The sequence below is a fragment of the Lontra canadensis genome, unplaced genomic scaffold (genome assembly GCF_010015895.1).
Source record: "Lontra canadensis isolate GAN:19392208 unplaced genomic scaffold, GSC_riverotter_1.0 scaffold99, whole genome shotgun sequence".
In the NCBI taxonomy this organism is placed as follows: domain Eukaryota; kingdom Metazoa; phylum Chordata; class Mammalia; order Carnivora; family Mustelidae; genus Lontra; species Lontra canadensis.
Genome location: NW_022631093.1, coordinates 6,037,051 through 6,058,604, shown reverse-complemented (window position 1 = coordinate 6,058,604; position 21,554 = coordinate 6,037,051). Strand labels below are relative to the sequence as shown.

General features: G+C 41.7%; 1 protein-coding gene across 2 annotated transcripts in view; it reads left to right on the top strand.

Moving 5' to 3' along the window:
* The window catches only part of SPOCK1 (SPARC (osteonectin), cwcv and kazal like domains proteoglycan 1), a 500,079-nt gene extending 486,472 nt beyond the window's left edge, over positions 1-13,607 (top strand). For both annotated transcript variants that reach the window (XM_032837572.1, XM_032837571.1), the window contains 4 exons: positions 847-1,068; positions 5,861-5,923; positions 12,116-12,253; positions 12,902-13,607. In XM_032837572.1, coding sequence (XP_032693463.1) covers positions 847-1,068; positions 5,861-5,923; positions 12,116-12,253; positions 12,902-13,092 — 614 coding nt within the window. In that variant the 3' untranslated portion in view covers positions 13,093-13,607. The remainder of the gene's footprint in view (positions 1-846; positions 1,069-5,860; positions 5,924-12,115; positions 12,254-12,901) is intronic.
* The last annotated feature ends 7,947 nt before the right edge of the window (positions 13,608-21,554 follow it).

Sequence of the window (21,554 nt, the reverse complement as noted above, 5' to 3'; positions counted from 1 at the left end):
CTTATGGAACAACTTGAAAGTGCATAGTGCTTTTGATTCTGAAAGCAAGACCGATTTTAGATTTGGGGCAGGCCTTCTCTGGGGGTTGTCTACAGTAGACTCAATATCCTGAGTGTTAAGCAAAGTGTTATTATTCTAGTGCGTACAGTTCCCATTGTGGAAACAAATAATTCTTTAAGAAAACTACCCCTCCTCCCCCAGGGAAATAAGAAAGAAATTATTGTCTGAGTCAATTTGGATTCCATATCATGTATCTCTTGAGGGGACGGTAGAAAAGAAGAATGGGGAACAGAGGCAGATACCTGGCTAGTTTTCCCATTAATGTTCAGACAGCTTGGATTTAACAGTCCTTTGGGACATAATCAGTGCTTCTGGATTGTGCTATATAGTTTCATTTCACTGCCATCTTTTTTTTTTTTTTTTAACAATGGTTTCTTTTGCTTTGGTGATTCAGGTATTTTCCCCTAAATACAAAAGTGTAGTTTGCAGAATTACAAGTTTTTCCTTTTACTCACCAGGTTTATATTCTTCCTTTTGGGCATACCCTGTTTTAAGCAAGTCTGGTAAATGGAAACTCATATTTACATCCCAGATAAATTAGTGTGGGGGACTTGTTCCCTTTGGGACATAATTTCTTCAAATGCTGACTTCTGTTTAAGAGCATTTTAAAATATTTTATTTAAACCCCTACTCCAACATTAGTATCTTCTAGTAGGGTGCCCCTGAGACTCACCCTTGGAGGGTAAGTGCCTCAGGAGGGGAGGAGGTAGGGGGGTGGTCCTGGGCCTCCTCGTGTCATCCCAGATCAGGCTTAATGGCCGCTGAGAGACACCCTTCTCTCTGCAGGATTTGACACCAGCATCTTGCCCATCTGCAAGGACTCCCTGGGCTGGATGTTCAACAAGTTGGACATGAATTATGACCTCCTGCTTGACCACTCAGAGATCAATGCTATCTACCTGGATAAGTATGAGCCCTGCATCAAGCCTCTCTTCAACTCCTGTGACTCCTTCAAGGATGGCAAGCTCTCCAACAATGAGTGGTGCTACTGCTTCCAGAAGCCTGGAGGTGAGGTGGGGGTGGGGGGGTGGTTCCTGATGCTCAGGGCAGCCACACTGGGAGCCGAAGGCCTGTGTATCACATACTAGGGAGGCAGGTGGAAGTCATCAAGCCAAAGGACATGACTAGAGAGTAAGCAGTCAGCTGACAGAATGCCAGACCCAAAGGCTCTTTTCTTCTCACTTTATTTTTATCATTGTATAATAGAAAACCCAAGAGCATAACGAAAGGGCCCATTACCTCACTCCCCCTTGGAGGAAATCTCTTAATCATCTCATACCTCAGCGTTTACATCTGTAAAGGGGGTGTAGAAACCTTTGCTACATCATTCCCAAGGTCACTGTGCTATCTTTTCTCTGAGGAATACTGTACAAATAGCAGAGTACCGTAATGCCCCTGGTCACACGAAGTCTCCTCTTGTCAGAGAAAAGCCTCTTGTAGCCTCTCTAGGGTAAATACAGCTTCCTCCTGAATCTCATAGGCAAGGATTTCTTGGTTATACACTCCAGCTCACTTACAAAAGAGATCACATTTGAGGAGTATGGTGAAAGAACGCAGGAGTATCTCACATCATGGCAAGTCAGAGGACTGAGTTCCCCTGCAGCCTCTCAGGAATGCAGAGGCAGGAGCTCAGAGTCTCTGGGAGGTGCCGCATGGTCTGGCTTAGCTTCCTGGGCTTGTGCACCCAGGTGTGGTGATCCACAGCTAGCTGGACTAGCAGAGAGTGGCTTATATCTGAATCCCAGTCCCACGTCCCCAAGCTGGCTCAGCTTGAGTCAGGGATCATGGATAATCCACTCCGAGCATGGCTGTGGGAACCCACCCGCAGGAACGGAAGAGGGCTATGAATATTATAATTTTAAAATTATATGCATGTCTATGCCTCTCTGCATTCAGAGTCACTGTACACACAGAGCAGAAAGTGTGAATCATTGCAAAGGACACTCAGTGTCAAGTACATGTATCTGCTGATAGGACTACAAGATACTTTCCTCAAAGCAGAATTATTGGTAGTAGGGCTTGTGCATTTTTTTTAAGATTTTTTTTTTTATTCGACAGATCACAAGTAGGCAGAGAGGCAGGCAGAGAGAGAGAGAGGAGGAAGCAGGCTCCCCACTGAGCAGAGAGCCCGATGCGGGGCTTGATCCCAGGACCCTGGGATCATGACCTGAGCCAAAGGCAGAGGCTTTAACCCACTGAGCCACCCAGGAGCCCTGTGCATTTTTAAGTATTACTTCCCATTTCCCTCCCCAAATGGTTGTACTAAGTTTTACTCTTACAAAGAAATACCTAGGTCTCTGTGTGTCCTTTTTGGTGTGTTTTTAGAGATTCTCCCTGAATGGAGGACATTAGTACTGTTCTGGTCACATGTCTTGCAAATACTTTTATCCCCCAACTTTGACTTGGTGCATTTTTGCTAGGAAGAAATTTTTCAATTTAATAATGTAAAGTTTTTCCATCCTTTATGGTTTTCTAGAAGCCATGAGGCTTACCATAGGCTTAGAAAGGTATTTTGTGCCATGAAATACTAAAGCAATTCTCTTGTGTTTGTGTTTTCATCAGTACCTTTTGGTTGGTTGACCGGTCTGTTGAAATCCTGTATTGCTTTAGATTTCTTCCGTGTGTGGTCAGGTAGGAGCTGACCCCTGGAGAGGGTTGGTGAGTTACCTTTCTGTCATTTAGTGACTAAGCCATCTTCCTCCTCTAATTTGAATGCTTCGTCTGTTGTATATAAAACTTCATGTATATTTGTCTCTTCCTACATCTAGTGGGGCCACCCTCTCCTGCCACTCATCCTTCAGGGTTTCCTGGATATTCTTATGCTTATTGTTATGGGTCTTAGTAATCAAGGGAGAATTGATAGCTAGGTAATATTGAATCCTTTGACTCTAAGACAGCATCTGTCAACCAACGGAGGTACATTTTTAAGTTTTGTTCTCCCAGATACTATACTTCCCTTGTATTTATCTTCCTTGTAAACGAAATTGATTTTTTTTTTTGTTCTATTGTAGTCCCTTGCTGGGGGTTGTTTCAGGATTAATTTTCTTCACAGCCACCTTACTAAATTTTCCTTTTGTTGGTAATAATTATTCTGGTTGGTTTCCTTTGATTTTTTTCAGGTGTGCCATCGTATCCTCTGCAAAGTGATCATTTTTTTCTTTTTCTATCTCCTTTCTCTTTTCTCTTCCTGGCAGCTGCTACTATCAAATCAGTGTTGACTAACAGCCTTGTTGTTATCCTAACAAATACCTGGGTCATCCAGTACTGGGTACAAAGATGGCTTTGGGCTTGAGTTCATACAACCTCATGTGTCTGTAGCCAGAGTTCAGGTTTAACCTGAATAAGTAAGCTAAGCCTTATGCTAGCATCTCCCTCAGAGCTATGAGTGCCAGGACCCTGAGAGGAAGGCTGCTGTCCTTAACATGGGACAGATGTGGTTAGCATGCCATGTGGATGTCCCTGGCTGGGCCGGCCTTTGAGCAATGGCTAAAGGAGGCCAGAACCCTCCTCACATGGCACACAGGAGAAGCTGAATCAAGGACAATTGAAGTCTGTTCATTGTAGTTCCTTTTTTGTTTCTCATTGTAGCATTTCCCTCTCTTTTTTTGGTTGGGTTCCCACTGCCTCCCTCCTTGACCCAGAACTCACATTTCTTCATTATTTCCTATTGATTAATATATGTATTCAAGGCTGAAATTCTCTCCAAGGCACTCTTAGCTGTAGACTGTAGGTATTCCATACATGGTATTTTTTTTAGGATAAATGTGTAGATAATCTACAGTTAAGGCTGAGTCCCTCTCAGGCCCCAGAAAGTTTGGGAGCATACTTTATAATTCTCCATGAGGTAGTATTATTTGTTGTCTGGCTTTGATGTTTTTTAGTGTTCTGTTTGGGTTTTAGAACTTTTTTTTCAAAAATTCTCACTGGAATTATATCCCGTAAAAAAACAATGTTTTTTTTTTTTTTTTTTTTTTTTTTTTTAGTACAGAAAGAAAGGTGCTAAGTAGAACTTGCTGGAGCCAGAGTTTGTTATACTGCTATCTTTAAACATGGTTCTCCCAGTACTGGGTTTAGCTGTACAATAATGGAAACCATTTCCTAGGACATGTCTTAGTTTGGCTCAGTCTATTTGTAGCCCTTTTCCTGGGGACATGTCATGCATTTTTATGCTGTGGGATTAAAACTTTGGTTCCATTTGCTTAGTCTTCTTGAAGGAGAATCAGTAACCTGGATGTTGAGCCTGAGTTCTGCTGCTTCAGATACAACCTTCATTCCTTTCAGTGTTTAATTCTGTCCTTGAGTCTTTGTATCTGCATTGAGCTCTGGTCTCACAGTGTCTTTTTTACAAGCATCCTTGCCTACTGGGAGGAGTCTTTGGTAACTTGTCATCTGCTTAGCAGCCAACGTTTTTTCTGTTAGAATTCTTTATCTGGAGTTTGGTCTAACTCTTCACTGTTTTTCTCGCAGCAGTTTCTTGTATGTCTCAGCCTGATTCATGTTTCCTTGCTAAAAAAGAAGCAGAATTTTTACAATTACCGCGGGACAGTTTGAGAAACTGACACAGTGTTATGTGAATGAAGGTGACTTGTACTGTCTTGAAATAGTCTTCCAAATGTCCTGTGGTTTCACACAGAGATCACCCTTTCCACTTGCAAAATAGGAATAATAATGGTACCTACTTTGTGGGATTGTTGAAAAGATTAAGACAAAATTCTAGAACATTTTCTGGTACCCATGTCCTAGTAAATGCTACCTTTCATCTTCAAAGATGGAATTTATTTCCCTTTTCCTTGTTTTCAGTTGGCATCTTTCTCCAATACTCAGAAAGCACCTTAACCCCAGAAGTAACCAGATTTTATTAGCTTTTCTCAAGGAACAAGCAGCAAGATGGTGTGGTGTGCAATGCACAGGCTAATAGATGTAAAGAGGTACTCGGGTACTTACTACAGGTCCCAAACTTACTTGGACAGAAGTAGTGTAGGGCCCTTGAGCACAGAGCAGAACCTTGCCAAGCCACAGGGTGTGCATGGCCAAGTCATGGTAACACTCAGTATGGGTGCAGCCATATTCCTTTAAGCTCAGAACAGAGTCAGGTCTCCAGACTGGAGAACCGCACACTCCCATAGGCCCTACTTAGCCATGTGGCTCCCACTGTATCAGTCCTGCACCACAACAGGTGTTTCATAATTGAGGACTTGGAGGCTGAGAGAGATTTGCCCAAAGCATTCCGCTGTGAGGTGGCAGAGCTGAGAATTAAGGTCTCCCTTTTCTCTGCCTCTCTGCGCACCTCGGATAGCTTCAGAGTTGGCCCTTGAGGCCTGTGTTGTCCTATCCTGGGGTACTGAGCCAGAAAACCTAAAGTAGCCATTCTAATCCTCTTTCTGTCCTACAGCAAGGCCTGGGTATTTGTCACCTTCCCTCTGGTTCACGGCTCCTGTGTTGCATTCAGAACATTTAACCACTAGGAAGCTTGGATCCTGGTTCTCAGCTGACTAAAATGTCTATTGCCAGATCACCTAGTTGGCACCTGGCATTTGCTTCAGTTGAAGGTGGGCAGAAAAATTAGTATACAATGCAGGTAGCCCCCAAATACTATTTAAGTACCTCGCAGTATAAGATTTTTTCTTTTTTAATTAGTAACACTAATGGCCTGAATTTGTTTTGCTGTATAATAACAGCATATGGAGTAATTCCAGTCCCAGGTGTGTCATTGTGTACATTTCACATCAAGAGTGGAGCCAATCATTAGAGATTATGTCCCACACCATCTGGAAACTGACTTTCATAAATTATTTTTTAGGTCTCCCTTGCCAGAATGAAATGAACAGGATTCAGAAGCTGAGCAAGGGGAAAAGCCTGCTGGGTAAGTACAATTTCGTGTCACTCGTTTAAACAACTAATTAAACCATCCATGTCTCTTGTAATATTGAGCCACAGCAATGGTTATTCAATTAGGTACCTGCGTTTCCTGAAAGAAACGCGCCCCTTCATCCCCAGACAGCTGGCCAGAGGTAAGTTGAGGCGAGGGAGCTGGTTGAGAAACGCTGCCTCCTCCCTTAGGCGGGGACTAGTGGGCGGGGCCCCAGCACCATCTCTACCTCCAACTCCTCCCTGATGTGGTCTGGAAATTCCGGAATTACTCCCCAGATTAAGTTGTCTGTGGAAGGAGGAAGATGAGCTGGGCCCTTTTCTGGTTCAAAGACTTTAGTGTGCTTAAATGCATTTCTTGGTTTCGCCCGCATAATAATCCGTAGAGGAAAGCATAAGGCTCTTCAGACAGTGTACATTTCTCTGTCTGAATGTTAACCGTGTTTTTTTTTCCTGGACCTGCCAAGCTGGGGCTGAGGTAAAGGTAACAAAGGCCGGCTTGTCGAGGTGTCCCTTGCAGCCGCATGTCCTCCTTCTCCAGCACTCAAGGGGCCTCCTGGCAGAGAGTGGTAAGGCTCATTTGTTGGCCGAAAAAGGAGTCTGTGTTGCTTTACTTGCTTTTTAAAAAGAGAACTGACAGCTGCAGTACAGGAATTCAGAATTATTCTTGTTAGGCCGTAAGAAGCAGGTGCCTTGCCTAAGCAGCTTGCTGTTTCAGACGTGTACCTATTTACTGGAAGGAAACGGGCCAAGTTTGCTGCAGCTTGTCAGAAGTAGGCGGTCTATGAACTCTGGCAGGTTCTCCTCCACTGCTTCTTGGGTCACCTCAGAATACCTAGCTACTCCTTCATTCTTTTGAAAGGTATTCACTGGCTTGCCTCAGATGTCCCGCTTCTGATAATGCCTGCTGTTCAACTCGGAAAGAACCCCGAAGTTGTAATTCTGACCTGGGTGGACCCAGGTTCTAAAAAGACAAAGGCATCTTTCTGGGGTGAAGGCCAATGGCTGGCTCCCTCCTTCCGTAGGTATTTCCAGCGCAAGGCCTTGTGCTCACCTACGTGATGTCTCCATGCTGGCGAGTATTTGGGATTTGAGTTTTGTACCTAAGGTGCACAGGTATAGAATAGTATAAATCTATTTTTAAAATTTTATTTTCATTGGCTATGGATATCCTCTGAGTGCTTTGTTATTTAATAATGAGACATTTATAAGTTACAGAGTCTGAGATAAAATGTCTCATCTTCTGTCTTCCCTACAAAGTGCCTATCTTTGTCCTATCATGAATCTCACCTAGTTCTAAAGCTTACTTTATCACATCTCCCCACATACAGAGATTATTCTGGCTGACTCCTAAAAAACACCATTGACCTTCTTGCACCTTATTTTTTTCATAGGGAAATCTCCTAATATAATACATGTGTTTTCAGGGGCATTTGAATTTAAAAAACAACCTCCCATCAGTTATAGTTACTGCCTCCTTAGGAAGAATGGTAATTCTATTACCTCATTGATTTAGAGCAACACCTCCTTCTTACCAGCCTGGAGGCTAAGCCGAGGATCCCGTTTTCTTTTTTGTCTATCAAGTGCTGTTGTTTTCCAGCAGCAGCACTACGAGAGGGGTCAGCATTTCTCCAGCTTTCTAGTAGGTCTTCTCCTTTGCAGACCTTGATTGAGAATCTGTTCACAAATCTCTCTGCCTTCTGGTCATGGGAATCATCTCTTGTTTTTGTTTTTCCTTTTCTGTCCTCCTGCTGTGCACTGGTGAGATTTTGAGTGTGTGGGTACCAGAGGACTTACTTACTTATCCTTTAGGATGGTTCTCTGTGGTTATCTATTTGATCTCTGAGAGCCTGGTCATCTTAGAATAGCCTGGTGACCAGGGTGTTGAAGAGTTGTTGCTACAATCAGCAGGATCTGAGGTTAAATCCAGTTCAAAAGAGTAAAACCATTGCTTCCCATGCTACACTTCCTTCTGGAGTCTATCACTTGAAATAAATTAAGGAGCAGAAAGCCAGAGAGGTAAGCAAACACTTTGCCTTCACACCAGTGTTATTACTCTGGTCACATTCAGTAGTATTTTCCCCATAGAAGAGATGTATGCAATTATGAAACACACACACTCTAAGAAAAACCAAAACTGAGAAACAGAGCATTCAAGTGTGAGGACAGAGGTATTCTCAAACCGTAAGTTAAGTTTACTAACCCCAGACTTACTGAAATGCCACGAAGGATTTACTCTATAGAAATGAAACAATCCCAGAAGGAATTATTTAGATCCAGTTGTGGAGAAGAAATAAGACATGCTGCTATTGACCAATAGAAATGTTCTAGAGCAAGAATGAGAATTTCAGATTGTTGGGGGGCAGTGAGGATAAAAGGTGGTAAGCTTCTAGTTTATTCTGGAAGAAAAGAAAACCTAGGTTAACTTGAGCTCTTATTGTTGAATTTCCCACAGAGAAAGAGAGGCATAACAATACTGGAAATAGACTATAGAGTTGTTAAACCTATAGAAGAAAAAGAAGAACATGTGTATCTGTAATCACAAGAAATGTAAATGGACCAAAACTCATTATGAGACCAATTTTTACTTTTAGAGGTAAAGGTAAAACCATCGCACTAGAAGTTGAAACTAAAAGATACTAAAGACTCCTTTTCATAAAAATCTGATCTAGCAAATGCTTTGTCTTGAATTCTATAAACAATTCTATAAACAAAGAGGTGCCGAAATGTTCCTTTTTCTTTCACCATATTATGGTATGCTTGCAACTTTAAAACAAAAGAGAATTAGAAGAAGGAATCATCATACCTACAATTGTTATCAGACATATACCTCTTGAAACTTAGCTCAGGTAGACAGAAGAAATGAATAACCTGATTAATTAACATTCATATATATGTATTCCTGTACATAATGTATTGAAATGTACTGTCTTTTCAAACACAATGGAGTATTTGCTTTGGATTACGCCACCAAAGAAAACTAAACAATCCCCCAAACCCCACACATGGAGGGGTAGGGGGAAAATATAATAATAAAAAAAAGTACAATAAAACAGTTAGAAGTAAAAGAAAATGAAATTTTTGTGTACCAAACTCAGAGGGAAGCAACTAAAGTGAAACTTACCTTCAAATGCATTAAAAAAAATAGTAAAAGTTCTAATTAGAAAAGCTTTATAGGAATATTATGAAGTGAAACAATCAAGACTAATGTAGAAGAAAACCATGAAATAGACAACTCTTTGGCAATTGGAAAGGCTCAAATACTGTTATGAATTTATAAGTGGGAATGTAACTTCAGATATAAGATGCTGTTATAAACTTGTGGCTTTCAAATTTCAGCATGTATTAGAACAATTGGAGGGCTTATTATATTTTTATATATACAAATATATATTTATTGTAATTTATTTATATGTATATATGTATGTATATATATGTATGTGTGTATATGTATATATATACATATACACACACACACACATTATTATAATATTATTTCTAGGCCCTTTTCTCAAAGTATCTGATTCAGCAGACCTGGGGTGGGGCTCACATACTTGCTTTTTTCCAAGATGTTTCCAGGTATAAACCAAACTCAGAAGTACATTAAAATGATCATTTCCATGATCAAATGGGATTTAACCCTGAGATGCAAGGATGGTTCAAAATACATCATAGTAATAGAATCTGGTATCTTAACAGACACAGAAAATACATTTGATAAAATTCAACATCGATTTTTGACTTTGAACACAAATTAGATATAAAAAGAACAAATCTCAACATAGTAAACACCACATACAACAACCAACATCATACCCAATGGTGAAGGGCTGAAAGCTTTTCCTCTAAGATCAAGACTAAGACAAAACTACCCACTCTTAACACTCTTATTCAGCATAGTACTGCAAGTCCTAGCCAGTACAGTCAGGCAAAAAGAAGAAACAAATGGCATCCAAGTTGGAAAGGAAGAAGTAAGATTTTCTTTGTTTGTAGCTGCTGTGTTTTAACCACCGAAGTGAAAGATCTATACACTGAAAACTATCTGACACTGATGAAATAAATCAAAGAAAACACAAACTAAAAGGAATCCCATGTTTATGGATTAGAAGAGTTAATACTGTTAAAATATCCATATTACCCAAAGCTGTCTACAAATTCATTGCTATACCTACCAAAAGTCCAATGGAATTTTTTGCAGAAGTAGAAATAACAATCCTAAAATCCATACAGAACCACAAAAGACCTCAAATAGCGAAAGCAGTCCTGAGAAAGGAGAACAAAGTAGGAGACATCACATTTCCTGATTTCAAGCAAATTATCAAGATATAGTTACCAAAATGCCACGGTGGCATCAAAACAGAAAGATCAAGGAAACAGAATCAAGAGCCCCCAAATAAATTCACATATATAAGATCAACTTAGACTTAGTAAGGGATCCAAGAATACTCACTGGAGAAAAGACAATCTCTTATATAAATGGTGCTAGGAAAATTGAATGTATATAAAAGATTGAAACTAGATCTCAATTTTTATGAATGGTAGCAGATAAACTCCAAATGGATTAAAGACTCAATTAAATGTAAGAATGGAAACCATAAAACTCTGAAAAGTAAACATAGGGGAAAAGCTCTTGGACATGAGCCTCGGCAATGATTTTTTGGATGGGTCACCAAAAGCACAAACAATAAAAAATTACAGAAGCTTCTGCACAGCAGAATTATCACTAAAATTAAAACCTACAGAATGAGAAAAGGATATTTGCAAACCATGTATCTGACAAGGGCTTAAAGAACTCACACAATTCAATAGCAAAGAAAAATCTGATTTAAAGATGGGGAGAATATCTGAATAGACATTATTTTTTTAAAGGTTCATTTATTTACTTGAGAGAAAGAGAGTAGGAGGAGGGGCAGAGGGAGAGAACCTTTAAGCAGACTCTCTACTTAGCACAGAGCCTGATTTGGACTTGATTTCACCACCCATGAGATCATGACCTGAGCGGAAACCAAGAATCAGACACTTAACCAACTGAGCCACCCAAGCACCCCAGAATGGACAACATGCAGATGGCCAACAGGTACAATAAAAGATGCTCTACGTCATTAATCACTAGGGAAATGCAAACCAAAACCACAATGAGATAACTACCTCACACCTGTCACAGTGGCTATCATCAAAGCAACAACAGACAACAAATATTGGTGAGGTCACAGAGAAAAGGGAAGCCTAGTGTGCTGTTGATGCGAATGCAAACTGCTACAGCCACTATGGAAAGGAGTATGGAGGGTCATCAAAACATTTAAAATAGAACTACCCTGTAACCGATCAATTCCACTTCTCAGAATATATCCCAAGGAAATAACATCATATCAAAGAGATATCTGCACTCCCGTGTTCATGGCAGCATTATTTACAATAGCCAAGAAATGGCAACAACTTAGGGGTCTACCGACGGATCACTGAATAACTAGTGTGCATACGTGTACACAATAGAATATTATACACCATAAAAAGAAGGAAGTCTTGCCAATTGTGACAACATGGAATGAGCTGGAGGACAAGATGCTAAGTGAAGTAAGTCAGACGAATAGCGTACGATCTCACCTGTATGTGGAACCTAAAACAACTCCTAGGAAAGGACGTCAGACTGGTGGTTACCGTAGGTAGGGAGAATTGGAGGAAGGTGGTCAAAAGGTACACACTTCCAGTTACAAGTTAGGACTAGGAATTTAATGTACGGCGTGAGGACTATAGTCACCACTGCTGTGGTACATATTAAAGTCGTCAGTAGCAAATCCTAAGAGTTCTCATCATATAGGAAAGATGGATGTTAATTAACTTGACTGCAGTAATCACCTCACGGAGTACATAAGTCAAGTTTTGCTGTACACTGGACATTCCACAGTGCTCCATCTCAATCCCATCTCCATAAGACTGGGAAACTCTTAAGAAATTGCCAGCATTTTAAAGGGAAAAATAAAAACTCAACCATGAAGGGATCCTGTCTCACCTTGAGCCCATCCAGGACCCTGTAAATCTTGACAAAGCAATAATCAGCTGCTCCATTCCCACTGCTAGCTCTGCTGGATATCCCATCTGATGTGTTAAGCCCTCTTTTCTCTCTTGGGGGCCATTAACCCTGAGTTTCTGAGCACGTGTATTCAGTTTGGACTTTGTCTTCCCTCAGGAGTGTTCATCCCTCGGTGTAACGAGGAGGGCTATTACAAAGCCACACAGTGCCACGGCAGCACGGGCCAGTGCTGGTGTGTGGATAAATATGGCAACGAGCTGGCCGGCTCCAGGAAACAGGGCGCCGTGAGCTGTGGTGAGTAGGGCCTTCTGCGTCAGCCCCACAGTGACCTCTGTTGACTGGCAGGTCTTGACTGTATGAAGATCTGGGCAGAGAAATCTCGAGAACTAGCTGTGGTCTAGAGTGAACAATTGTGTCTTGTTTTAAGATTTTATTTATTTATTTGAAAGAGAGAGATGCAGTGGGAGTGGGAAAGGGAGAAGCAGGCTCCTTGCTGAGCAGGGAGCCTGATGCGGGATTTGATCCCAGGACCCCAGGATCATGACCTGAGCTGAAGGCAGAGGCTTAATGACTGAGCCACCCAGGCACCCCTACAGTGAACAAGTTTACAGTGCAGACACAAGAACCCTGAAATCACATGAGATTAGGCATAGCTAGCTTTCTGAGGGGTAGGGACTCACCATGACCAGGGAACTGGATCACATTTTTTGACAGCGCACAACTTCACTAAATCCCCAGGGTTCTCCCCAAGAAGGCAGAAGCATCTCCAGACCTCTGGGGCTCACAAAGCTTGTGGCCCATGCCATGTCAACTAACCCCATCCACACAGAGATGATCCAATATTCAGAGAGTAAACTGCGTGGTTTCTCCCTACGCTTACGTTGCATGAAAAGGACCCACAGCAACTAACCTCCCATCTCTCCTTTCGTCTTCTCATTTCAGAAGAGGAGCAGGAGACCTCAGGGGATTTTGGCAGTGGCGGCGCTGTGGTCCTGCTGGATGACCTGGAGGACGAGCGGGAGCTGGGACCAAAGGACAGATCCGGGAAGCTGAGGGTGCACACCCGGGCAGTGACAGAGGATGACGAGGATGAGGACGACGACAAAGAGGACGAGGTGGGCTACATCTGGTAGTCCCCACGAGGAAGAGGACACAAGGTTTGCACCGACCGGCAAGTCACTTCCTACTCTGGCATTTGTATCTAAGACCCCACAGCACCAAGGCCTCTTCTCCATTGTTGCTCTCTGTACCCGACCTGAGGTTTGGAAGACCGCTCCTTGTCCCCCGAACATTCTGGTCTTGCATACAGTTGTGTGGGAAGAAGGGTGTTGTGTTCTGTTTTTATTTAGACAGGGGAGCGGCTGGCTGAGCTGGAGCCTCCTTCCCTCCCATGAGAGTTGTACAACGCGCATGTGAAGTTTGTGGGATTCTGACTGTGCAGGGAGCCCCCACCTTGTAAACGTCCAAGATGCTTTTCGATTACCCACACCAGTGGTCATTCCAGCATGGTTCCCAGCCTTACGATGTCTAAGTGCTTTTCTTGTGTCCTGTAGATGTCGTGGAAAACACACCACACTGTACTTTCTTCTGCCCTATCCCCACCACCCCTCGTGGTAATAATTAAAAATTCGTTTTTCATATCACTCTATCTGGCTTCCTACAAACAACAGCCTTAATTCAGTCAAGAGTTCCTTCGGGGAATCGATTTTCCTTATGAACAAGGGTGTCTGGATGCTTCTCTGTACATGCCTAAGGATATTTGTATGTACAGAGTAGACTGTCTATGTGTACAAGACACACACACACACATCACTCAGAAAAAGCGCTTCAGTATCTTTTCGAAACTCATTTGAAACACAATTATAAATTTGTCAGCTTGTCCAGACCTGGATCACAATTTCTGGAATAAGAAATGTAGATCAGAAGTTCTTTTTTTGCACTAAGAGTTAGCACTTGTAGCCTGCAGGCTGAGGAGGTTCCTTTCCCTATGCATTAGGAGAGTTACTGGAAGCCCTTTGATTTGGATAAGCCTCTGTCTGCCTAAATCACTTTCCTTGCAGAAGCCATGAGACTCCCACATGGGCAACTTCACAAGCCATCTTTTTCATTTTGGCTCAAAGCTTCCCTTCCCCTCCTCCCCGGGGCTGCAGCAATCCTGTCTGCCACGGGTTCCTACCTTCCCTACCGACGCAAGGGCTTTTCCCAAGGCACGGATACATGTCCCCTGCTCCCCGAGAAGACAGTACCACAGTGTTCCTTAGCAGAAGAAAATTCAGGATTCTTAACCTCATCTTTTGCTTTTGCCCCATTTCTATCCACAAATCATAGCAAGGGTACACAAGCTGTACCGATTTTATACCACTCATCATTATTAAAAAGAAAAAAATCCCAAAGGGAGGCCACAAAGAACTTCATCATAGCACCTGGAAGCTAGGGTTGGATCTTTAAGAGCTACTCCTTCCCCCATCCCCACACCTGCACCAGTGTCAAGAGGCTGATGAAGCAAGCTGTCCACCAGCGTTTCTTTTCCCTAAGTCAGCTCATGATTACAGCCTGTCTCCAAATTTGGTAGGGTCAACCTCTCTATCGTTTCAAGGATTTCTGCCCCCATCAAGCTGGCTCAGATCTAAGTACCAAAGACTAGTCTTCAAAGTAGCCCCATTTAGTTCAGAACCTCAGACCCTTAAGCCCCTGCCCCACCTGGTTTCCAAGTACCTGGTGATCCTCATCAACACCTCCCCGCCAAGGCTCTGTGGCCCACATTGGTTTATCTTCCTTTCCTCCTGAGCTCCAACCCATCCACAAGACAACCACGTAAACTCAGGCAAAAAATACACTCAGCCGAACCATGGTCATGGCGGTAGCTGACCCCCCCCCCCCCCCCCCCCCCACCTCAAATGGACCATTTCTTTGTACTTTACCAAGCTGCCTTCAAACCAGCATTTTCCAACCCTAGCATTGGCCACAGTGGCATCATTCCTAGACTTAGTCTCAGAAGGGAAATGAACATACGTGATACAACCAACTTCTTTGGCCTGGGAGACACGGGTACCACCAGGACCTTCCACAGAGAGAGAACAGAGGCGAGTTCTGTATTGGTATGGCAGCTCCATCACCTCTCTTTCAATTGTTTTCCCTCACTCGAACAAAACACTGAGGTGGTAATTCAGAAAACAGGTGCTTAATTGCAGCTAGATTCTAATAGAGTGTATATAAGAATCAAGACATATAAAAAAAATTCAGTTTAGACCATTAAAGAAAACCATCGTTACTGTCTCCTCTGAGCTTGGAAAAACGCACAAGAGAACAAATTAAAAGCGACAAATTGCTTTCACTTAGAAAAACTTCCAGGAGCAGAGAACCACTGATTCTAATTTGCCTAATTATCTTATGACAAGTGTCAAATTAAGATGACACTTAAAGATTCTTAGCATTAACTTAACGATGGAGAAGAGTGGGCTCAGCAGTCAGTTCCCAGTAAGGTAACGAGATGCTTGTTTTCAAAGATATTCCAAGAAGATGTTTTGATTCATTAAAATAGTAAATAAAAAGCCCTCCTAAGCTGGGACCCCAAATCAATGGAGCAACATTAACACCACTTTGCATGCCTCACTTTGGCGTGACAGATTTGTAAAGGGCTTTGCTGCTTTTCACAAGTACTAAACATTCGATTTTCTAGTTACCTTATCCTTAGAGGTAGAATTTGTGATTTCCTCTTTTTGGGCAGGAGTCCTTTTGCTAGTGACTAAGTATACATAAAAATCTTGATTAAACAAAAATAATACCGTGATAATCCAGTCCCTTTTTTTGAGACAGGTATTGAACTGAATCCTCACTCACTCATTTCTGCGCGCACTCTACTAAATAGCTTTATTCTTATTCCACACATGGTTCTTTTATTTAATACTGTTGTCTCAGCATCGACCCTAAATCCCAGAATTTTCTTCCACCATGGTTAATTGTCTGCCATATTGATGTCTTTTCGATTCCACAGATATTCTAGGCATGGGAATACCTTACTACTCAACCTGAGATTTTGTTACCAGTTTTTCCTCTTTATATCCCTTTCCCCATGCCCAGCAGTGAATGACTAAGTGTCTGTCCAGGTCTGCCCCCTCTACTTTTCCCAGAATGCCATTCACACTTTTTTTTTTCCCACCTTGACCACATTGTACAGTAACATCTAACATCTAAGAGCCCTTTCTACAGTGGGTGGTTTTGGTCTTTTTATACCTTTTTCTCAAAGTCACTGATGTTTGTCCCTCTTCAATGTGTAGCATTGTAATGAGAGCCCACCAAATCCTGAGTGTCATTTTGTTGTCCCTATTGTAGATGAAATAGTGATGTAGAAAAAATCTAGTAAATTCTGAATGCTTTTCCACGTAGACTTCTCTGGAATGTGAACACGACTCTTTGGTTAATAGTAAATGCTTAACTGTAGTCCTGAGTAGGTGCATTTCTGTCTGTCTCAATAAATTTTGATTTGTCTGCAACATCTGAGTGTGTGTATTTTCTCAGCTTGCATGTCTTCTCACCGAGCCGTGGCCATGCTCAGTCTCTGGAGGACAAATAGCACGGGCAGACGGGGGCTGCTGTACATGGTGGGGGAGGTAGACCAGTTGGCAGTCCAGCCTGCCCTGGCCCCTCTCAGTGCACCCTGTGCCCACACAGTCTAGAACCACATCTCCTAACCCCTATGTTTGCAGCTTTTCCACTTTGTTACTTCATTTTTACCTATCAGATTTCAGTGTTGTCATCCTGCTGACAACCTTAAACTTTTCGAGTTCTGCCTATTCTTTCCCTCCCATTAGTTATTCTCCAATTCTCCTAAAGAAAGGAAAAAGAAAAGAAAAGAGAAAGAAAGAAATTCTTCTTTACAAGGGATTCTGACTTTTCTTCAGTTCATGGATTAACATACCAGAGGCTTGTCAAACATCAGAAAGCACCCAAATTGGAACAGGAATTATTTCCTTTCCAGCTTTATCCACATTCGGGCCAGTGTGCCTATGACTTAATTATACCCTGAGTGAGTAATTTTGCCAAAGGCTAAGGTAGACACTGTCTTATGAATAATTCTGTAGATTTTACAGACAATCTGTGGATTGACAATTCAGGGAAAGGTGCTTCACAGGTCCACAAAATAACTAATGTTAGCAGAACAATGACCAATACGAACCCTCCAGGGTAGTTTCAGGACACATTAAGGGAAAGTTGGCATTTGCGGATACTCTCCAAATCCATCTCAAATCAGCACCGTTGTGCAGGTCAGCTACCACACTTCTCCTCCAGCTGTGACTTCATGGATGCCACGGGGGTTCGTTTAAAGGTCAAGCCCAAATGAAGGAGAGCTGAGCCAGAGCTCCAGCTTTGGTAATACACGGTAAGCAAGAAGGTCATTGCCCCTTCTCTTACAAGGCTCACTCATTTGTATGATTTATGTGGACAAATTGATTCAAGGAAAGGGGAAGATTTTAAAATGTATTCACTCTGCAAGCCTTTATAGATTTATAAGTGAATATGTGTTGGAGTGACGCATGCCGCTGTGGGCAGGCCCCACACTGACTTCTAGGAGTATTGGTGTAAATAAAATGTGGTTGCTGCTCTGTCAAGTTACCTCCTTGATAACTTCTCTGCCCCACTTCTCTTTGACTTTACCTGATTTCTCTGGACAGTACTATGTATGCCACTGGTTTCAACCATCTTCCCTCCTCTGAGAAGCCCCCAGTCTACAGCTTGAGTGTACATTTTGACTCCCACTCCATCCGGAAGCATCACCTGCCATTTACATAATTTTACCAGAATTTCCCAATGATATCTCAATTCCAAACCTTAAACAATGAAAATGATAAAATGAAACCTAGTATGAATGTACCTAAGGCAGCATGAGTCAGCAGGGCTGTTCTAGAGAACACAAGCCATAAAGGCAAGGACTGATCATTTTCTCCCATCAAAATTAATAACATCATAAACAAACTGAAAAGATAAACAAGACACCCAAGAAGATCCTGGTGACATAAAACAGATGAAGAATTAGTACATGATTTTTTTTAAGCTCCTAATTCCCTAAGAGAGAGAGAGCCCAACAGACTAATGGGAAAAGATAAAAATAAGCAACTCACAGTAGACGGACAAATGGCAAGGAAACCATTCCTAACCTCACTGATGATCACACAAATTAAAACAAGGATCTATCATTTTTCACTCAAAAAAATGTTGAGTGTTGACGAGAATGTGGCATAAAGAACACCTGCACCCTGTATAGTCAGAACACCCACAGGGAGGGAGTTTGGCAACAGCCATTGATATAAGAATATAATCCGTAGGACCCCGTAATTCCACTTCTCGGTAAATACTACTAGACAGGGGAACAGCGCATGATTTACAAAGGACATGGGCATGTATATCCACTACAACATCACTGATAGAACAGGCAAACTGCGACAGAACTCAACATCCATCCATGAGGAACTCTATTCTGGAATATTATGCAACAGTCAAAAAGAGTGGTGTAACTTCATACGCACAGAGTTAGCAAAACTTCTACAATATCAGTTGTGCGAACATAAAAGTTTGGGGGTATGTAACATATGGAAGGAAATATCGAAAGTATGGAGAACAGTACAAGGCCTGAATGGACACCCACTAAGTTGGTAGCAGGGGTGACTTCTAAGAGCAGGACTGGGATTGTGACTATAGCCAAGAGGGACATCAGCCTCATTGCCACGTTTCATAATTTTTTTTTTTTTTAAATAACACAACCAATACACTAGAAGGTTTTAGGTCATTTCGAAGCTTAGTAATTTAAAAATAACTCATCAGCTTCCTCTTTGCAATGTATCCCTCATGATTTCAGGAATGGCATCATCATCTCTGACCTTCTGCCCCAGCCTGTATTATGCCCCTAGATTCTGTCTGTTCATCCTTCTAAATATCTTTTCATCTCTCTGTCACCGCCACTGTCATGATTCTGACCCCCATCATCTTTCTCAATCACACTAGGATGTTTTTAATTAGTGACTCTGCTTTATCCTTACCCAGTTCCCGCTGCTTCCACAGGAGCTGATTCTCAAGGAAAATCTGATCATGTCACTGCCCTCCTTAATTTTTAAAGTTGCCCCTCACTTTCAAGACCTAATATAAACTACTGGACTTGGCAAACAAGCTACTTTGTAATCGATTCTTTTTTATTTCTTTGTCCCCTTGCCTTCCTCACTTTTCAAATTCTCATTTTTTTCCTAAGCCTTTCTACCCTTCTCAAACTTCAGCCTGTTTTCTTGACGTTTCCTTTACCGGACATGCCTAAGGGACTCAGCTCAATTATTCCTCCTCTGGGAACCCTTCTCAGTTGCTCCCAGCAGAACCAGGTATTCCTCTTCTCCTCTGGCACCCTGTGTACCTCCAATATAGTGCCTTGTATCATATCCAATTCTCTCACCGGGAGAGCAATAGATGGAACCCTCTTCCGCTGTTGGTGGGAATGCAAGCTGGTGCAGCCATCGTGGAGAACAGTATGGAGATTCCTCAAGTAGTTAAAAATAGAACTACCCTATGCCCCAGCAGCTAAACTACTAGGTATTTATCAAAAGCATATGAAAATGGTGATTTGAAGAGGCATCTGCACCCCAATGTTTAGAGCAGCAATGTCTACAATAGCCAGAATGTGTAAAGAGCCCAGGTGTTCATAGACAAATGAATGGACAAAGAAGAAGTGATATATATAATGGAATATTAGTCAGAAAAAGGAATGAAATCTTGCCATTTGCAAAACGTGGATGGAACTAGATGGCATTATGCTAAGTGAAATAAGGCAGTCAAAGAAAGCCAAATAGCACATGATTTCACTCAAATGTGTAATTTAAGAAGTAAAATAAAAAGATGATCCTAGGAGAGGGAAGGAAAAATTGAAAAAGATAAAAACACGGAGGCAAACCAGAAGAGACTCTCAAGTGCAGAGAACAAACTGAAGCTTACTGGAAGGGAGGTGGGCGGGGCGATGGGCATTAGGAGCATGCTTGATGTAACGAGCACTGGGTGTTACATGCAAATGACGAATCACTAAATTCTACCCCTGAAACTAATAATTTTAAAAAAGCAAGAGATGGAGCAAAATGGCAGACGAAGAAGCTCCAAGGCTTCATTCCCCCACACAGAAATATTTAAAAACACCCAAAACTAAGATAAAGTAGTAACGTCTCTGTAAAAAGTTAGAAGTCTGCAGCATCCAAGTGAACATCCAATCAACCAAAAGCCACATTCAAAATGGTAGGACATTTCATGGCGTTTTTGCTTGCCCAAGACCACTATCTTCCCAGTGCAGCATTGTCTTAATTTAGAGCAGATGGCAGCCCAATTTCCAATTCCATAAAGCACAAAGGAAAGAAAACACTTTTTTTTTTTCTTTGCAATATTCTAACCTGTCTGGAGACAGCCCAAAGACCTGGTCTCTGGCTTACCTAACTCAAATTCCAGACAGAGATAAAGGACAGGCATAGCTCATGAAAGATGCAGAGGGATTACAGACCCACAGATGTCTAGGACAAGAGATCATGGGTAAAGGCAGACAATAAACTATCTAAGACTCTGAAGAAAAGCTGAAAGGAGACTCCTTGGGAAATTAAGACAGTCAAAACCAGTTATGTACGTGAGAGAGGGGGCATCACACACAGGCCCAGTAAAGATGTAGTGAGGCAAGATGCATGAGAAAGCCTCACATTTCCACCTTGGGCTGATCCCAAACCTCAGACATGCCCAGTTAATTAGCGAAGGACTACACTGGCACAGAGCTACTCTACAAAGACTGAGAGATATAGTTGTTTTTCTCAAATTCCCTAATGAAAAACAAAAACAAAAAATCACAGTGTACATAAGCCATCAAGACCCATTCAAAGGAAAAAAACAAAGTGGCAGATATTGTTCCAGGAAAAGCAAAGCCAATGGACTTAAAAGACAGAGGATTTAAAGCAACTTCATAAATACGCTTGGATAGCTAAAAGAAAACGTGAACAAAAGACTATGAAAATCAGGCAAATGATAAATGAACAAGGAGAAGACATTAAAAAACCCAATTAGAAACAATGGAGCTGAAAAATACAGTAACTAAATACAAAAATGTCACTGGAAGAATTTTAATAGCAGATCTGGGCAGGCAAGAAAAAAAAAATCACTGAACTTGAAGATAAGACTTTTGAAATTATCAAGTCTGATGAAAAGAAAGAAGAAAAATGAAGAAAAGCCAACAGAGCCTAAGGGATTTCTGAAACTCCATGAAGTTGACAATATACATGTTATGGTAATGGCAGAAGGAGAAGAGAGAAAAATGTAGAGAGATTATTTGAAGAAATAATGGCTGAAAATGTCTGAATTTGAGGAAAGCATGGATTTATATATCCAAGAAGTTCAGTGAATGGGAAGTGTAATAAATTTAAAAAGGGAAACACAGCAAGATACATCATAATCATATTTTGAAAGTCAAAGCCAAAGAGAGTATCTTAAAGCAACAAGAGAAAAGGGACTCATCACATACAAGGGATCCTTTGTAAGATTATCAGCAAATTTTCCAGGAGGAACTTTGGGGGCTAGAAAGCAGTGTCATAAA